General features: G+C 39.9%; 1 protein-coding gene across 1 annotated transcript in view; it reads left to right on the plus strand.

The window, feature by feature from the left end:
• Positions 1 to 351: 351 nt before the first annotated feature.
• The window catches only part of DGKK (diacylglycerol kinase kappa), a gene marked incomplete at both ends in the record, with an annotated part of 129,827 nt that continues 110,054 nt past the window's right edge, over positions 352 to 20,124 (plus strand). Inside the window, one exon of the mRNA XM_081277903.1 lies at positions 352 to 957. Within this exon, the coding sequence (XP_081134029.1) occupies positions 352 to 957 (606 nt within the window). The remainder of the gene's footprint in view (positions 958 to 20,124) is intronic.

Consider the following 20,124-nt stretch of genomic DNA (forward strand, 5'->3'; position numbering starts at 1 on the left):
CGCTCCACTCCCCCTCCCCTTTATGCCTCCCCCCTCCTCTCTGTGCGCGTCGCTAGGAGGTCATCAAGCGCTCTGCCCAGTCCGCGTTCGCAAGCCCCTCTGTTTCCCGCCCATCTGGCCCGTGGCTGCTTACGAAGAGGTGTGCGCACACCGAGGGGCGTGTTCCAGTACAAGGAGACACTGAGCGCCCCTGGGTTAGACCTCAGAGCGGAGCCGGCCATGGAGCACGGCGGGGGAAAGTTTGGCACCCTGCAAGGGGATGTCGGACAGGAGTGGGCGGGGCGCCCGAGAGCTCGTTAGCCCTCTAAGATCTAGGGCTCCGACTGCCTGGACCTGAAGCGGTGTGCAGCCATGGACCGCGAAGCTGCTGCGGCCCAGGGCACTGCCCCGCCTCAGGATGGAGAGCAGCTCTTGGAGTCTCCAGAGCCTCCGCCGCCTTGGCCGCCGCCACCACCCGCTCCGCCGCCGCCGGCTCCGCCGCCGCCGGCTCCACCGCCGCCTGCTCCTCCACCACTTCCCGACCCCTCACAGGAACCGGCACCAGAGTCCTGTCCAGAACCTGCTCCAGGTCCCTGTCCGGAGGCGACCCCAGAACCAGCTACAGAACTAGACACTGAACCGACCCTAGAACCAGCCCCAGAGCCGTCCCCAGAGCCAGTTCCAGAACTGGCCACTGAGCTGACCCCAGAATCTGTCCCAGAGCCGGCCCCAGAGTCGGCCCCAGAGCCTGCCCCAAAGTCGGCCCCAGAGCCAACTCCAGAACCAGTCACAGAGCCGACCCTAGAGCTGGCCCCAGAACCTGCCCCAGAGTTCTGCCCTGAGCCGGCTCCAGAGTCCGGTCCGAAACCGAGTCCAGCACCATGTCTACTGCAGTGTCCGGTGGTCCCTCGAGAGAGGGATCTAAAGACTTCGCCATTGCCGTCACCCCGAACACCAGTGACGTGGTCCAGAATAAAGGTAAGAAAAAGACCCCTGAGGTGGAGGAAAGAAGCCAGGCGAAGTCAGGTGGTTATAGAGCTTAGGGGACTCCTGGTATCCCTTGCATCCCATTTGACTGCCATCCACTGACCAAGATGCTCAGAAAGATGCAGGAATAGGGGAGCCAGGAGGAGTGGGAAGCGATTAGGAGGCGGGAAGCAACATGTGGGAAGCAAGAGTGGGTTTTGGGGGGCTAGGAATGGAGGTGACAGAAGGGGTGGGAGTCGGAGCAGTTTTCCCCATGTGGAGAAGAGACAGTGCGATGAGCGCCTGTCTGGGAAAAGAGGGGGAAGATGCCTTCAGGAAGCGCAAGGGACCTGTTTGGGGCCGGTCCCGGGTACACAGAGGATGGGATTGAATGGGGACGGTGGGACACACTTCTTAGTCGTGGTCACTGCCGCAGAGGCCCAAGCTGCGGAGCTGCCACCTACTTGGCCCTCTCCCTGCCATGAGGAGGGGGCGCCCAGGCTGGGTCGCAACTGGCGAAGGTCCAGGGAGGGGGGGCTTGGCGCCTCTGCGGGCTGCCGGGTACTGGTACTCTCGGTGGGGGATGAGGGGATGGGCGGCGCCCACGCCCACGCGCACTGCAGGGGAAGGGCAGGGTTCGCTAGGAGGAAGGGGAGAGCATGCGTGTGTCGAAGCCACCATTCCATCTGTCTGCAGGATTTCCCAGCAGGTAGTCGCAAACAGTGATACAGTGATGTGCCGTGTCACAAGCCCGCAACTGGCATCCCACACCAGGGCCAGTTGGAATGGTACACGAGTCCTGGTTTAGACACAAGAAAATAAGAGTTGGGATTTGAGAGGGTATGAATGGGAACCCTCATCTCTACCAGTCTACAGAGATACCTTCTAAACCATTGCACTTAGCCAGTGAAAAATGCGTCGAGGGTCCTCGGGCACCCACCCAAACGGGAGGAGTGAGGGAGGTTTTTGGTATTTATCCTGGATCTCTGAAACCTCATCAGCCTGCTTTTCAGTGAGAGTCTTTTTTGCTTTCGCTGTGCTCCCCCTACTCTTTCTTTCCTCCAAACTTCGTTCCACAAAACAGTGAAAATCACGATAATGCTTATGTACACTTCAATTTAGCTTACCCTGGGAAAACACAGAGAAACGAGCAAATGAACAACACACCAACAATGCCAGTCCATCCTGCTGTTTGGCAGGGCAAAGGGACAAGGCTCCAGAACCTTTCCTCTGAGGACCGCACACTTGTAGAATGTAGAATGCGGGGGTGGAGGCGGGAACAGAGATTGGCACCACGAAATGGAAGCGCTGGTTGCTTCCTGAGTTATTAGTAGGAAAGCTTGAGTTTGCAAAATATCTGCAGTGATAAACGACTGAAAAATAGGAAGTCTAAAGGGAAAAGTTTCACTGAAGACAAAAAGTGCAGAGGTTTAAAAAATAAATGAATAAAATAGGCTGGTAGGGGACTCAGACTTTTTTTTTTTTAATTCAATACTCCCACTCTCACAAGGGGGTGGATCCTTCCCCTTCCTGCAGATACCTTCCCTTTCCCTGCTGAGATCTCAATAAAGGGAAGGGTGGGGCAGCTCCACACGGTGGGTCACACTAACCCTGAGGCTTGCTCTGGTCTGTTTGGAAGATTTTACATTTAGCTGGTGGGAGAGAGACTAGCAGGAATCACCTGATCAGTGGCCATCTTAAGTCAAGTTTGGGGAACCTGGCCGGGAAACTGATACCTAGTGACTTAATTACCAAGATGGCCAGCTAATACTCTTTGGCCTCTGGAAGGCTGATTAGAGGCCCAGAGTCTCCCCACCCTCCAATTTCCCCCACCTTCAATCCTGAATAAAAATCTTCCTGTCAAGCTGGTAGGAGATGTTCTGAAAACGCCTGTTGCCAGACTGACTTGGAGGATCAAGGCAAGGGGCATCAGGTATATAATGTCCATTCAGACATGCTGGACTGCTGTCCCACAGACACTTGACAGCACTGCAAGGAGTCCAGGGTCCCAGAGGTTTGATTTTGCCTGACCATCCATCAAGAAAGCCATGAAAAAAAAAAAAAGGAAAAAAAAAAAGAGAGAGAGAGAAAAAAAAAAAAAAAGAAAGCCATGAAGATTAACTAATCAATGGCTCTGGAGGATTTTGAAGAATGCAAAAGATCTAGTTAAATATGCTCAGATTGCTAGGAGCAGAACCCTTCCCCAATACCCTCCATGTTGCTCTGTAATTGCTCTCTGAGCAGTTGAGAATATCTGATCTTCAGTGATAGGACCATTCTCTGCGGCATCCTCTTCAATCAAGTAGCAACTGCAACCAGCTGACTTGAATCTTAACATTCAAGGTAAACAGGTTGCCATCTTAGTTGGAGTGGCATTGTTCTCAAACACTGCCTCCTTGAGGAAAATATGGGGGAAAACAACTACACACACACACACACACACACACACACACACACACACACAATCAAGGAACAAAACAAAATTCCATACAATAAAATCCACTTAATTATCATGAAACTAGTATAATAATTCAAAGGATGAAATTAACAAAGCCAAGTGTTTGAATACAAATGCAAACTTCTTCCAGTTAATTTCATCGACTGGTACTGCAGTAAAAATACAACATCTTCCAGCCTGTCGTCTGTTTTCTTTCGGGATTTTGGGACTTGCTGTTTGGAATTCTGTACCAAGTGTGTGGATAGTGACTAAGAAAGGGGGGCTCATGTTTTCTTTCCAAATAGCTATCAAGGTTATGCAGTCTGTGAACCAAACCTGCCTATTCCTTCCTTTCTAAAATGTTTTGATTCCCAGGAAATGAGCCATGGTCTCCCTCCTGTTGGCCGCAACTGTAAGTAAGGATGTGTGAATTGGTTCTTTAACAATGCTATACTCTCTTGGGGGCTTGGGGGGCTTATATGAAATGGATCACATTTTTCTCCCCTCAGCTGTGCTTGAGGAAAGACAGTTTATATTTTTATTCACTGGATTTTGACCAGCTATGAAATTATAATCATACTATACCAGCAATCATACTATACCAGCAATCAATGAAAATCTTTTATTTGAAGAGGGAGGGGTCTGTATATCCCTTCTAATGACTACAAAGTACTACTCCAAAATCAGAACAGAACATTTTTTTTTGCCCACAAAACTGGTGTTTTGGACACATGTTTTCTTGTAAAACAGCAAGCATTTATTTATATCATGTCTGGCAATTCCTACCCAAATATTTTATTATCTTACCTATTTGTGAGCTTCCCAGAAGTAAGTACTGTCTTTCTCAGACCTGGTACATGCAGCCCACCAGGTTTTTGCTCAATAATTAGTTACTGAAACTTGAAACCTATTAATTCCATTTCCAGCGACGTAGATGCTGCTGCTGTGAATGAAAAAAATTCATTCTCATTGGTTTCAGAGTGAGAAGTAAATGCTTATTTAAATAGCCTGGAATATATAGCTCTTAAGGAAATGCAGTCAATCTTTCCATTTTCATAATGGATATTGGAACCATAATTAAGAATAAAATTATTATAACACCTTTTTAAAAATGGCTTGTAAAGTGTCCTTATCCCATGCAGTCCCAGCAGTAGCAGACTAATGGTGATGTTGTTGGTTTCAGGAGTAATAAATTTTTTCCTAAGTGCACAGAATATCTGCAGTGACTGTGAACAGTTTTTGGAATATAAATTTCGATGTTTAACCTGTTGAAGGTCAGGACAAAATTATTTTCTTTTTTTCTTAGGTTCATTCCCCCTTCTTTGCCAGCCTTTGATGAAACCATCTGACTTATTTAGTATATTCTGAGAGCTCCTGAGCATTTGCTGCAGGATGTTTGAGAAAAGATAATGAGGCATTTGGTCAGTGGTCTTTCCTTTCCAAGAGCACTTTTCTTAAGTGTTTATAAAAATCTATGATTTGGATTTCTGCAGATGGGTAGCCCAAAAGGAAAGGTTGAGCCTTTATCCAAAGTGCTTCCCAGGAAAGGGTAAAAATCCATAGAAGTCAGGAAACCATTCAGAGACATTGTAATAAGGATTATTTAATCTATTCTGCTAGTATGGCACTTTACAGTTTACAGAATGATTTCATCTGCATTATTAACCCTTTTATTCCCCTGAGGAAGGTAGCACGATAGCACAGGCAAAGAAAACAGTTGACAGAAAATACTGTACAATGGTTAATTTATGTATCGTGGATATTTCTGGAATATTCAATACAAGGTTTTCTGTGACACATAAGATCCTCATTTGTCTAAGGAAAGTCTTTTTAGCTGACATTTCATTAGCTCTGATTTTTTTCCCAAAGCAGTGATTGCTGCTCCACTTCCCAGGCTCCCAGAGGGGGCCAGCATAGAACAGGAGCCTCACAAGGAAAGAGAAGAAGCACAAGCCCTTGAACCTATTACCCACACACAAAAAAGACCTTTTTTGGAAAATGAAATAAATAGAAATCCTCCTGAATGATAGGATATTCAATCTTTCCAATGCCTGCTGACTGTAATTCCCTCCGTGGAAAAAAATGTTTTAAGTATTTAAAAAAGAAAGAATGCAGTCATTCCTAGATGGAGATGCTACACCCTCATCAAAGCAAATAAACCTTATTCTCAAAATAGAAAAAAATATTATGAATTTTTTATAAGGAAAAGAAAGGGACAGTCACTGCAGATAATAAAAGTTATCTCTCCTCCAAAAATTTTTAAAAGAAATATAAGAAAGGAAGGAAAGAATTCTAAAGGAACATCTTCCCCTCACCCCCTCCAAAGCTCATGAAGTTTCTATCCCCCTAAATAAAAATTATGAAAAGAGAAATAAACATCTTAAATTAAACAGTATTTCTAATTTTCAAAAAATTCATGAAATTTTCAACTTTATTTGCACTACATGTCCCATGCCTAATCCCTGGTGAAAATTATAGGGACAAAAATAATTCTTCTAACAGGGAGACCCACAACCTCATCAAAGTTCCCTAATATTATTTCTTTCAATTCAATGAGATGTCAAAAATAAGCAAATCCTGGGTCAGGGATATAGCTCAGTTGGTAAAGTGCTTGCCTCACATGCACAAGGCCCTGGGTTCAATCTCCATCACCACAATAAATAAATAAATAAATAATCATTATAAATTAAGCAAATCCTTAGAGATGGAAAGGGGATGAATGGTTGCTAAGGACTGGGACAAAATGGAAGGGGAAGGGTGGGTGATGGCTAAGGGGTGCAGGTCTTCCTTTGGGATACTAAAATGTTCTAGAATTAGATAACACTGATGGTTGCACAGCCTTGTTAAACACTAAAACCCACAGAATTGTACACATTAAAATGGTTAATTTTATGGCATGTGAACTGCATAAAATAAAAGATAAGTAAGTGAGTCTATCCCCTAACCTCAAGATAATAAATCTATTATATTCCCACAAACAACCAAAGAAATTGAAAAAAGAATATAAAAAAGGAAATAAAAGAAAGAGATCCTCATAAGGACAGTGCCTCCAACCTCACCAAAGAAAATAACTATTATTCACAACTACCCTAATTTTTAAAAAATATGTATTTATTCTCATTTGTTATATTTTATGGCAGAATGCAATTCAATTCATATTACACATATACAGCACAATTTTTCAAGTCTCTGGTTGTACACAAAGTAGATTCACACCATTTGTGTCTTCATTCATGTACTTAGGGTAATGATGTCCATCTCATTCCACTGTCTTTCCTACCTGCATGCCCCCTCCCTTCCCCTCCCTCCCCTATGCCTTATCTAAAGTTACCCTAATTTTTAATATTTTGACGAAAACAATCAAACAAGGAAATTGTTTTAAGGGTAGATTCGCTTAAAATCATCAGTCAATGAAATGTACTTATTGTGCCCCATACATGCATTTTAATTAAAATAAAAATATTAAAAGACAGGGTTCCTGATCTTGCCAAATGTCCTGAATTTTTAATTCCAAGAAAGGGAATAAAGAAATAAAAGAAAGGGCTGAGGTTGTGTCTCAGCGGGTCTAGCACGTGTGAGGCCCTGGGTTTGATCCTCAGCACCACATACAAATAAATAAATAAATAAAGGTATTGCGTCCAACTACAACTAAAAAAAATTAAACATTAAAAAAAGAAAAGAAATACGATCCTCAGATGACCAAAGCACATGAGACTTATTCTCAATGTACGCTTTTTTTATGATATAAAAGAAAATTAATAATGGAAAAGTGTGTGTGTTGGTGGATGGAATATTATTAATAAAATGCTCCAGCCTCACAAACATCCATGAACACCATGTAAATAAATGTGAATTTTTCAAGAAGAACAAATAAAGGAAATCCTCTAATTAGAGTTGACCCAAATTCACACAAACTCAAAAGCTTTATTTTTAATTTTTTTATTGTAGATGGACACAATATCTTTATTTTTTTTTAAGTGGTGTTGAGGATCGAACCCATTGCCTCATGCATGTGAGGCAAGCTCTCAATCACTGAGCTATAATACCAGCCCCAAAAGCTTTATTTTTAATACAGAAACTGTTTTTTTTTTTAATTGGAAGAGAAATAAAAAATGTAGGGGAGAAACAGAAACAAAAAACAAAAACATCCACTTAAGGAAAAGAATCCCCATCCTCAACAAAACTGCCTTCCTTTTTTCCCCCTCAAAATAAGTAAATACATTCAGAACTGGGGGGGGGGAAGGAAGAATGTGAATAGGGATTTTTGGGGGAAGGATACTGGGGATTGAACTCAGGGGCACTGAACCAATGAACCACATCCCCAGCCCTATTTTGTATTTTATTTAGAGACAGGGTCTCACTGAGTTGCTTAGTGCCCTCCCCTTGCTGAGGCTGGCTTTGAACTCATGATCCTCCTGCCTCAGTCTCCTGAGCTGCTGGGATTACAGACTTGCACCACCACGCAGGCTGAAGAGGGTTTTTAAACTCCCCTTTTAAAGGGAAAGTCACCAAAGTCCTAGGATATTTTTCTTAAAGCAAAAAAGAGAGTGAGTGAGAGAAGGATCGAGGGGAAGAAGGGAAGGAGGAAGAGGAGGGTGGGAGAGAGACAAGGTGGAAGGAGAGAGGGAGAGAACAGAAGAAAGGAGATGGGGAGAGAAGGAAAGAGGTTGAGAGAGAGGGAAGGTGAAACAGGGAAAGACAAAGAAGGAGAGAGTGACAGATGATGGGGGGGGGAGAAGAGGGGAGGGGATAGTGAAGGAGATGGGGAAGGAAGGAGAGAAAGACAGAAGGAAAACAATAAAGAGGGTCGGGGTGTGGCTTCAGTGAGAGGCCCTGGCTTCCATCCCCAGAACTGCAAAAGTAAATAAATAAAGAGCTACCTCATTAAAGGTTAAAAGGAAGGAATTCTCAGGAAAGATGTGTCCACACCATCTTGAAGACAATGCATGTTATTTCTGAAAATCAACCCATCCCACCCTACAATAAGGAGGAAACACTATAGAGTCTCCCTCTATAGTTTCCTCAAGGGTGGGGGCAGGAATTTATCCAACCCAAGGCACCCTTTTTATCTTCCAATCTTCACTGTTTATTTTATTTTATTTTTTTATTTGTTGATGGATATTTATTTATTTATTTATTTATTTATTTATTTATTTATTTATTTATTTATTTATTTATATGCAGTGCTGAGAATCGAACCCAGTGCCTCACACATGCCAGGCAAGTGCACTACTGCTGAGCCACAACCCTCACTGTTTATTTTTTAAAGGAAAGAAAAAAAATATTTTGAAAGAGAGATGTCCCCAATCTAATATCTTCCAAATAAATTATTTATTTAAAAAAAAGAAAAAGAAAAATCCTCCTAGGGAAGGTTCCTCAACTTCATTAAAACTGGTGGCCCTTGTAGTACCTCTTCACAAACCTATTTTTAATGGAAATCCTCCAAACCTAAAAATAGGTGTTCATTCAACCCCGTCTAAAGCAAAGATTCTTTCCTCCCAGACTTTTTTTTTTTTAAAGAAAAATCCTTCTATCCCAACAGGGGATACCTTCAACTTCACCAAAATCAATGGTCTTATTTCTGTCTACACCCAATAAGAAAAAAACAAACATTTTTAAATAATGGGGACCCTCTTACCCCAAGGCAAGTTGGCTGTAAGCTACCAGCACCATTGAACTTTCTTGCCCTAAGAAGGTTTTTCAAAACAAAGAGTGGAAAAGAAAACTGTCTTCTAAAAAAAGCACCCTCTTGACCCAATCCCTCCACAGACTCAGAAATATTACACAAAGAAAAGGTAATAAATATCCCTCTCAAATGCTGCCAGTGAGTTTTAATTTGACCATGGAAGGCTAAAGGGAGGTGCATATATAATCCCAGGTTGGCTTCCCTCTGCCTCAGCCCATTTCCAGTTACCGTTCCCATAGCTAGGCAGGGTAAGCACTCAGGAGGGCAAACCCTGTCCAAAGAAAAAAAAAATTGGAAAGGCAAACCTGCTGGGGAAAAGGCATATACCTCTTTTCCAAACCAAACAGATGATTTCAGGATGAGCTGCATCATTGTTTGTTCTAATACAACTTCTAATTTTACAGAGTAGATAGTAAACTTTAAAGCAGTGACACTCTGCTAGTAATTCCCAATGAGATACACCCCTTTTCCTAACAGGCAAGGACCCTTAGCCAGTTCTGTCACAGGGGTGACATACCATTTTACAGTGGTTGTCTCAAGATGTGCTGGCTTCAATTTCCATTGTTGTAGGGTGGTAAAGACTTGGTTGTCACAAATTCGTAAAATCTGCAAGTCATATTTATAGACAGAGAGTAAGACTTAAAGTTTTCCACATTTTTTAATTCATTTATTTTTTAAAAAATTAAATTGGTGCATGCCTGTAACCCCAGTGGCTCAGGAGGCTGAGGTAGGAGGATCGCAAGTTCAAAACCAGCCTCAGCAACTTAGCAAGGCCCTAAGCAATTCAGTGAGACCCTGTCTCTATATAAAATACAAAAAGGGCTGGGGATGTGGCTCAGTGGTTGAGCACCCCGCAAAATCGAGCAGGGTATGGTAGCACAGACCTCTACTCCCAGATACTCCAGAAGCTGAGGCAGGAGGATCCCAAGTTCAAGGCAAGCCTGGGCTACTTAATGAGATCTTGCCCCAAAAATAAAAAAAAAATAAAAATTTAAAGGCTTGGGGAAGTAGCACTGTGGTAGAGAGTTCCTGGGTGCAATCTTCACTACCACAGACACATATGTGGGCACACACACATGAAAATTAAATTGAGTACTTGCTCCCTCTGCTTTGTGCCTAGCACTGTGCTAAGCAGTGGAGTCCATGGTAAACAAAATTGCATAGTTGAGACTTACTTTAAGCAAAACTGATAAATAAGAGACCCAATTACCAAAACAAAGATACAAATGGTGATTATTTGTTTTATCAGATGCTTTGCTGAGGTATTCACTATTAATAGCCGATTGTCTCAACATCTCTTCTCAAAAACCCAGGGTAATAAATGAAGTTGTGCTAATTTCAGAGAATGTAGAAAATCAAGGAAATTTCCAAAAAGTAAATAAAAATCTTCTACCACCCCACCACTGAGAGATAATTACTGTAAAAATATATTGCTATGTTTATCCATTTATTTTCTCTGACTACATGCATTTAGTCTATATAGTAAGATGTCAGGGAATGGACAATTGTGTTTCAGCCTTCCCCCTGTTCCAGTCATATCCCCCCATCACAAACTTAATTATTAGATCATATTCATTGTTCTCTGTTGTTTTTAGGATATACTTATAAATTTTAGCTTAATATTTATCTAGTCAAATTGCTATATGAACTAATTGATAAACATGTGCTTGAAATGTAATTGTGCAGGCATGTATTTGAGGTGCAAAGCAATACGCTAATAATACATTCTGTGAAGACACATTGTTGTGAATACTCCCATATAAAATAGCAGTTTGATTTTATTTTCACTTACTGTACTTTCTTGGATATCCGAATTTCATTTGTCCAGGTAGCTTTATGTGAGTTGGCCTTGGAGAAGCGGATCCAGAACAAAATCCACCATCTTTCCACTGTTAAGTTCACAAAAGGAAAATGTAAATTTCTGAGACTCTCTTGGGTCACATTTTTGGGGAGAGTACAAGGGATTGAACCCAGAGGCACTCAACTACTGAGCCACATTCCCAGTGCCGCCCCCTCTCCCCTTTTAAATTTTGAGACAGGGTTTTGCTAAGTTGCTGAAGGCATTGCTTAGTTGCTGAGGCTGGCTTTGAACTTGCAGTCTTCGTGCCTTATCCTCCTGAGCCACTGAGATTACAGGTATGCACCACCACACTTGACCTCTTGGGTCACTTATAACCATAAGCAAAAATATCACTGATGGATCTATTTCTAATACAAAGTTTCTGTATCGTGCTCAGCTAAGTACTTCAGACTGAAAAGGGAAATACTCATGTGTGAGGACATTATTGACAATTATAAGGAGATAGAATATTCAATCCATCCACCTCTCATTAACCAAGTGTGGTAGACGATTGAGAGTTAATAAACTGTATACAATCCAACCAAGGCTGAATCGGTAATTTAAAAGGCAAACATAATGCATTATTGAGTAAGATTGGAATCTTCAACTCTGTCTGTAGCACTTAGAGATTTTCATCTTCCAAAGCATTACAGGCATTTATTGTTTAAGCCTCTTGCTTTAAAGAGCATGTAAAAGAGATATTAGCCCCTGAGGAGAGGGATTCCCACCTCATTTCCCTCAAGCAAAGAGCCAGGGACTGGAGGCTCCTAATCAATACTGTGGGATTCTGAGAGAGAGGCTTGATGCTCCCCCCACCCAGAAATTTGCATAATTATCCTGAAACACGAGACAGTGGGCCTGGGAAGTGAGCCTGGACCCTGCCTCCAGGAATAGGAAGGGGGGATTGCTAACAATGTTCACAATCTTGGATGTTTATTCATTTGCCTTCTCCTGCAACTAGTGTCTCTACCTGTTCTCATCTGAGATTTTGCAACTTTGAGGCAGGATATGAAAAGTACCTGATTAGCAAAATTTGTTAAGCTGCTTGGCTATGAATAGAGAGACTTGAAACCCCAGGAAAGTTCCTTTAGCTTTGGGCTCTGTCAGTTGAGTCCTCCCTCTCCTGAAGCAGGCTTCAATCAGTATCAGGGGACTATTTCTTGAATCCTAACAGTAGTCTCTGAGCCCCATTTTATAATGATCTTAATTGTTAATTTTCCTTTGATAAGTGTCATTTGCATTAATTATCATACCTTCACATATTATTTCATGGTATACTTATATTACTATGCATGTTCCTTGCAGTATAAAAGAAAATGTGATGTCACTTTATTAAAACAGGTAAGCATAAACAGTAAAGAGGAAAATCAATGCACCTACAGAACAAGATTCTTGCTTTCAAAAAATTAACAAGTTGCTACTCTTCAGTCTAACCTCAATTAATGTATGCTTTGACAATTTCATTCCGGATGGGCTTGAGTAAAACCTTATTTTTTCTTACACCAAATTTTGGATATTTGTTCTCTTTTCTTTCCCTCACCTCTAGCAACAAAGTACTTACTCTGCTTGACTGTTAATAATTTTCAATTAAAATGATAATTTTGACATTGCTGTTGTCTCCTCTGCTTTAATTTACTCAACATGGTATGAGATCTCCAGGCCTTTTGGGGTTGGGGCGGGGTGGATTCATTTTGATTTCACATGGGATAAAAGCACTCAGTGGCTCTCATCATGAGTTTCTTTTCTTTTTTTAATATTTATTTTTTAGGTGTGGATGGACACAACACAATGCCTTTATTTTTATGTGGTGCTGAGGATCGAACCCGGGTCCTGCCCGTGCTAGGCGAGTGCTCTACCGCTGAACCACAATCCCAGCCCCATGAGTTTCTTATATTGCTTCTCACTGGTGATTCCTCTTTTTAGAAGTTCCTGGAAAAGCCTTTCTTTGCCTTTATAGCACGCCTCATCAGCACTAAGTTTTTAAATAATGCCTGCATTTTTCTCTTTTAATGATGGAAATCAAAGAAAGACATTTCTAGACTGAGGGTAGTAGTTCTTTGCGTTCAATGTAATAAAATAAAAATAATGAACTTCATGCAAATATATCTGATAATTAGTTCTTTGAGTTTTCAATAATTAAGCAATTGGTGGTTTAAATGCTACATAATATGATACATATTTGGAGGATCATTACATGGATATTTGAGAATGTTTGGGTGAAATTGGTTTGGGTTTTTAGATGGAATAGGATTGCATTATTGTTTTTCCAGCTTGAATAATGGAATGAAGATTCTCAGTTTCAAAAATTCACTATTTAACAAGTTTTCAAAGATGTATCAGGTTCAAATATGAAGGATTTACTAATAACAAATTCACTTTGATGTAAGAAGCTTAGAGGGAGAAATGAAGACATTATTTGAGGTAAGTGAGAACAACACAGCCTCCTTAAACCTATAGAGAAAACCAGCATTAAATTAATCAGTGTCATAAAAGTATTAGTAAAAGCAAGGTTATGGCTGAATTGGGCAGAAAAGTCTAGGACTTGGAGACAGTAGTGAAGCTCTTGTATATAAAGTTATATAAATATGACTACTTTGATTGAATTATAGGGTATAGATTTAAATATTGTGGAAAATAAATTTTATGGGGCAAATACTACTGAAACTTCGAAGACAACTGGTAAAATTTTGGATATCATATGATGACATACAACCATCAGAGGACTGTAGATTAGTATAGGATGGCTGAAATGAAGAGTGGGCAGATGGGACATATAATTTTAAAACTATCTTTCAGTATCTTGGTATGCCAATTTTACCTATAAAAGCTAAAAATGGGAGAAAATAATTATATTATCTAGTGTACTTTTTCTACTGTTTCAGGCCTTCTTTGACCCACATTCCACTTTTGGAAATCTGGTCTACTTTCTCCATCATTTTTTTTGTATTTTATATCCCAGTGTTTTCTATAGTGAAAATAAGAAACCGTGATGGGCATTCAATTTTATCTTCAGTATTATAGAACCATAGAATGTACTGGAAAGGGCCTTTGGGGAAAGAGCTAGTCCAGTATTTTTAAAAACATTTTTGAAGTAGAATTTTATGTTTTCCTCAATGAAATCATAAATGAAAACCCAATATTTAACAAAACAAGTTGTGTTTCATTAGTCCTTTTCCATGCTAAAATGAGTTTGTAACTGAATTACCACCCCAATTGTCTATTTTAGGATAATAGGAGAGTGAGTTTGCACACCTTGTTTATTATTGGCTCCTTAGCAAGGAAGTTGGTGATACAGGAGCAAATTGGACAGGGAAGAGAAGCAAGTCAGAGTTTAAAAAGTGGCCTATAATATTCCAGAAACTAGGTAATACTGTCTTGGAAACATGGTCCATCTTGAGATTTTCTTTCCCCTCCCCCAGCCCCAGAATGTTACGACTGTCTCATAAAGTGGGTTGTCTCAGCACTGTCTTTGCTTGTAGGAACATTATTATTGGGGATTTTGTTCCTGAGCAAGGACACCACACCTAGTAAACTGTAGATATAACTAAAAATATCTAGTAAAAGCTAAAATATAACTCTAAGCTTCTGTAAACATTTAAGACAGCAAAATTGTTCCAAGTCCTATAAAATGGGCATAAATGTACCATACACATCGATTTTCTAAGTGGCCCCAGTACACCATAAACTGTACATGGAGCACATAAAAGAGGCGATTGTACACAAATTGAATGTATTGTTTATTATTTATTTGGAATTTACACTCTGCCTGAATCCAGAAAGAACATGAAGTATCTTACAAAATTAAATGTGTATAAAATAGGACAATTAAGAACAAATAAAAACAGAACAAAGCCATCTCAAAGCAGTGATGAATGAGACCTAAAACTAATATGTGCTAGTTATAATAAACCCTAATTACACATTTAATTAGCAGTACTTTTGTTTTGCTGCTTTGGGTGGTTGAAGGACTTTAGGGAATGATTTGAATGACTCAGCCCTCTTAAAGTTTGTATCTGAGGAAGTCTGAACCGATGCCTCATTTTTATGCAATACATCTTTCTGTAGCAAGCTGCAGCAACCACAAAATGAAGAACTAAAGGTTGCCAGGATTGTGGTATAGGTGTTAATTAGCTGTCCTAGAAGGCTGCAAGCTTGGGTTATTTTGGTGTGCCTGCATTTTCCCAGTATTCTAATGCATGTGTCTGTGAAGCATATCAGTATGGAACTTTCTCAAATAAGCCCTTGTTCCATGGTAACTGGTAGCCAGAAGCCCAAGAGTGTGAACTCATTCTTAAATTGGGACTCCCTTCTCTTTGGTCTAACTTGATTCCATTTTAGATAGTTATCCAATATGGAGTAAATTGCTTAATCTTTCCATGGCTTAGCCTTTGTGTCTCTGAAATGAAGCAAATAATATGCCAATGACTCAGATCAGAAGTCTCCTCTTGAAAGCTTGCAGTAGCATCCCATCTAGGCTGGATCACCCTTTCTCTGGGCTCCTGAACACATTATGCAAACCTCTGCTGCTTATTTGCCATATACTGAGATCATCAGCTGAGTATCACATTAGACTGTAACAACAAGGCCCTTAGGGCCTAGAATACTATCTGCCACTTAATAAATGCTGGTGGAACTACCTTAGAAGAATATGATAAAGGATGATGAAAAAGTAGACTTTATTCTTTCATCATTAAATGACCTATAATAGTTAGACATATTTATAGAATATAGTTTGATATTTTCATACATGTGTACAATGTATAAGGATAAGATCAGTGTAGTTAGCTTTTTCACCACAGAATTTTACCAGAGAAATTAGAACGTATTTCAAAAATAAGAAACATGCAAATGCTAGTTTGTTTTAGTATCATTTGTACATGTGCCAAGATATTTGCTGTAATTTCTCCTATGTTTAGGTATGCAGATGAGTTTTAATATATTTATCTGTCAAAAATGGACTTAGCAATTCTGGTGCTTTGCCAGTAGGTAATGGTTGGCAGGGCTATGTCATATCTTCCCAAATAACAGTAGATTTTTCTAACTCTCACAGAAGCAATTTATGCACTTAAAGCAACCCTGTATTGATCATTTGGTCTTAAGTTCCTAGTCTTCAATCATAAATATAGTTAATTTTGATAAATTTTATCTAATCATTTCTTAAGAAAAGCAAAATGCAAATGTAAGAAAATATTCAAGCAAAGCCAAACTAAAGAATATTATATTTAAGTCTAATATATAAAGACTAAGTTCAAACAAGTAACCAGATACCATTTGGTACCCTTTTTTACTAATCTTAACTGTTAATCAAAATTTAATCTATTTATGGTATTCTTTTCATTTTAATTGAAAAGCTCTTGTGTCATTACCTTGTTGTCAAATCTCTCTTATAGCTGTCACTTGAATTTGGAGCTAGGTGTCAGTAGGACTACTCCAGGCTTTCCCTTTTTCAGAAGGACTGAGAAGCAACAGCTAAGCTTTGATGTTCCTTTGGTAGTCCAAGTTGTATCCAAAATAGCTTTCCACTAATTACAAAAAAAGCCTTAACTTGTTTCACCAATGTATCTGGGCAGATTAGCACCCTGAGCTAGAAAATGGCCTGGTCAGGAAAGGGAATGTGGAGTCTTTTTTCAGATAGCAGAGATCCCTATCAGCCATCTTGTTTCCAATCAGAAGGAAGAATTGTTCCGTTAAATGAGATAGAAAACTTTTACCCTTTCTAGAATAGCTTGCTGGGCAGGAGCACCACATAATGTTGTTCAGGTTGAATACTATATGAAGTGCCATGTCCAAGGGGACAGCTTTCATATTACAGCCTCACAGATGTATACATTTATTCTAACAATTCTCTGGCAATGAAGTGCCTTGTTCTAGCAAAATTAATATATTATGTCAATTTTCTGACAAATGAAGGTAAAGTATCTTTAGGAAAAGGTATCTTTTCCCAATGTGCTCAAAGGTGTCTTGTGGGATAACCCTACTATTAATTCCTTGCATTTAAATACAGTGATTTCTTTAGCAATCCCCTAGAAGAAAATAAATTACATGCTCAGAACTGATCTCCAAAAGTACATAATGAATTCCATATCATATTTAATCCAAGAGTCATTTTAAAACCAAAAACTGTAATAAGGATTTGAAACAGGAATGAAGGAACCCAAGCATAGGCAGACATACAGACATCAGTACACACTGATAAGTTCACTCCCAAGAACATACCCAAGTATATATATTCCAATTGCTGAAAACCCTGATAGTTACACATGCATATACACACTGATAGTGATTGAGGGGAACACTTAATTCTATTTTATAGAATAAAATGTTGCCTAATTGTAGAATCACAAAATAAATTTGAGAGAGGGAGGGAGGAAGGGAGGGAGGGGAGAGAGAGAGAGAGAGAGAGAGAGAGAGAGAGAGAGAGAGAGAGAGAAGAGAGAGGTGTGCATATGAAGGAGGAGTAAGCTCTGGCTATTTGCTGTGGTTGTCAACTTCTCTTCCAATTCTCCTTTTAACCTATTTTCAGCCAGCCTCACTCCCACTGGCAGTGAGTTCCCTATAGTTTACATACACTTATGTGAGTCTAATTTAATAAATTTTTACTAAGGCTTTAATAGTGACAAAGAACAGTGCTATGTATAGATGGAAGCCATTTAGTCTTGCAAGGAAGGTTTTATGAAGGAGCAAAGACCTATCTGAACTATATCTGGAGATTAGGTAGGATTTTGATGGAAGGGCATACAAAAACAGACCCATGAGGCAGTAGGAATATCTTAAACATAGCCATGGAAGAGGTAGAAAGGGCAGTGCTCTGAGAATCCCACAAAGATTGACATGGGTAGAACTTTTAGTGCATCAGAAAGAAAGGCTGGGAAAGTTAGGTAGGAACTAAATTGCAGGAGACCTAGAATGCCAGGCAAAAGAATATGTATTCTATTCCATAAATAATGGAGAATCTTGGAATATTTTTGGTTGAGAATAAAATTATTAGGTTAAGATTTATGAAAAAATAACCTCAATATATAGGATATGTTAGGTAGGAAAACTCTGGAGAACGGAACAAAAGCTATCAAGGGCCTTACCCTAAGACAATAGGTACTGAAAGAAATAGAAGAGATGCTGACAGGATTCAGTTTGTAGTTGATTTATTGTGAATGGCTGAGGGAGAGGGAAGAGTAGAAGATGATTCTCAACTTTCTAACCTGGAGTTATAAAAATTATGGAGAACACAGGATAAAAAGCAGGCTTAGGTAGTAGCTAGAGTAAGATGATCAGTTCAGTTTTGGAGAAGTGAGACTGGAAGAGCTTCTCAAACACTTTGAGGTGTTGGTGAAGCTGAAGTTCAAGACAGTGATCAGTGAGAGGCTAGGACTTAGGGGTTAAAGGAACATATTTTTCAATGAAAATTAGGCAAGGTGGAAAATGTCTGTACCCCCAACTGTATATCTGCATATATATTTTACTGCCCTCCAATCTACCCATTATATGTATATGTACAGTGTAATGGGTAGATTGGAGGGCAGTAAAATAGGAGGAGGCATGGAGGTTACCTAGGTTGTTACAGAAATCCAAGTGAAAGATGTAGTGGCCTGCTTATTGGAAACAATGATGATAAAAATCATTTGTAGAGTGCCTACTCTGTGTGGGGCACTGTGCCAATATCTGTAATTCTAGACAAGTAAAGGAAATAAAACCAAGTCAAACAGTGGCAGTGGCACATGCCTGTAATCCCAGCAGCTCGGAGGCTGAGGTGGAAGGATCACAGGCTCAAAGCCAGCCTCAGCAACTTAGAGAGGTCTTAGGCAACTTAGTGAAAACCTGTCTCAAAATTAAAAAATAAAAATAAAAAGGGCTTGGGATGTGGCTCAGTGGTTAAGCACCCCTGGGTTCAATCCCTGGATAAAAACAAGAACAACAAAAAATCAAGTGTTTGAATAACTTTAATTCCAAGAAGAAAATGAGAATGGACATGAGAAACTCTTAAATTCATAAGAGATAAAAATTGATTGGGGGGTCTGATATTGTGGCTCAATTGTAAAGCGCTTGCCTAGCATGTGTGAGGCACTGGGTTTCATTCTCAGAACCACATATAAATTAATAAATAAAAATTTTAAAAAAGGAATTGTTTGGGGCCTAGCTGGATGGAGTAGACTTAGGTACAGAGATGAATAAAAGAACATTCCAGAATTTATTATTTGGGTGGAGGGGATGAGTGGAGTGATGAGAAGGGAATTCTAGGCAAGCAAAAAATGGTATAAGCAAAGGAAGTAAAATGTGAAAACACAGGAGTTTAGAGACCAGATAATGTGAAGGTTTGGGGATGCAGCAAGAAATGAAGAACTAGAAGGTGAAGGTGAGGACAGTAAATGGGGGAAGTAGGAAGGATGTGAAATGGCCAGAGAAGGTAGCATAGGATAGTGATAATTTCACATTTTCTCTCCATTTTGCAATTCACCATTTCCTCAATCTCTGGATTCTTTCTTATTGCCATTCTGGGATCTGAGATGATTTTTTAAAATTTCTGGACTTCCCATTTCTGTGTGCCATCTTTCTTTCATGTGACAGCATCAGATCTAGAGATGTCCAGGTCTGAGAAGGGGACCCATTCCCTCATGCATTTCATATATGAACAGGTTCTACACAAATCAACATCTATATTGAGTCCTTGTCATTCAAGAAGCTCTTTCAGTCTCAATTTTGCTGCCTGTATATGTCTATTGACATACCTTTGGAAGGCCCTATCATGCATGTAGGAAATATGACTTCTAATGAGCTTTCTAGATATGCTTGTGATATTCAAATCACAGACTCAGCCTTTCAGAGACCCTTCCTAGGCATGAGATAGCCATAAAATGTAGTGCTATTTTTTAAATCATATACTACAGCCTCACAAAATGTTTCCACATCCCCCATTTCTTATGTCCTTGGATTCTCACCCCCACCCTGTGTGATTAACTGTTTAATTTCATCTTCATTGTGCATATGAGAAAACTGAAAGCCACTTAAGCACTAATGATTTCAGTGAAATCCCAAGCTCCTGACTACAAAACCAATCCCTAATCTATATCAGTCTAGTTAATACAAGGTTTTCTGAGCCCAGAAATTATCTAGATTCCTCTAAACAAAGTGGTATAATGGAGGCAACCTACTTCATTTTAGGATTAATTACCTGCTTTAAAGCTAACCAAACTCACAAACTTAAGATGAGATACAGTTTTA

Source organism: Spermophilus citellus (assembly GCF_964194105.1).
Source record: "Spermophilus citellus genome assembly, chromosome: X".
NCBI lineage: Eukaryota > Metazoa > Chordata > Mammalia > Rodentia > Sciuridae > Spermophilus > Spermophilus citellus.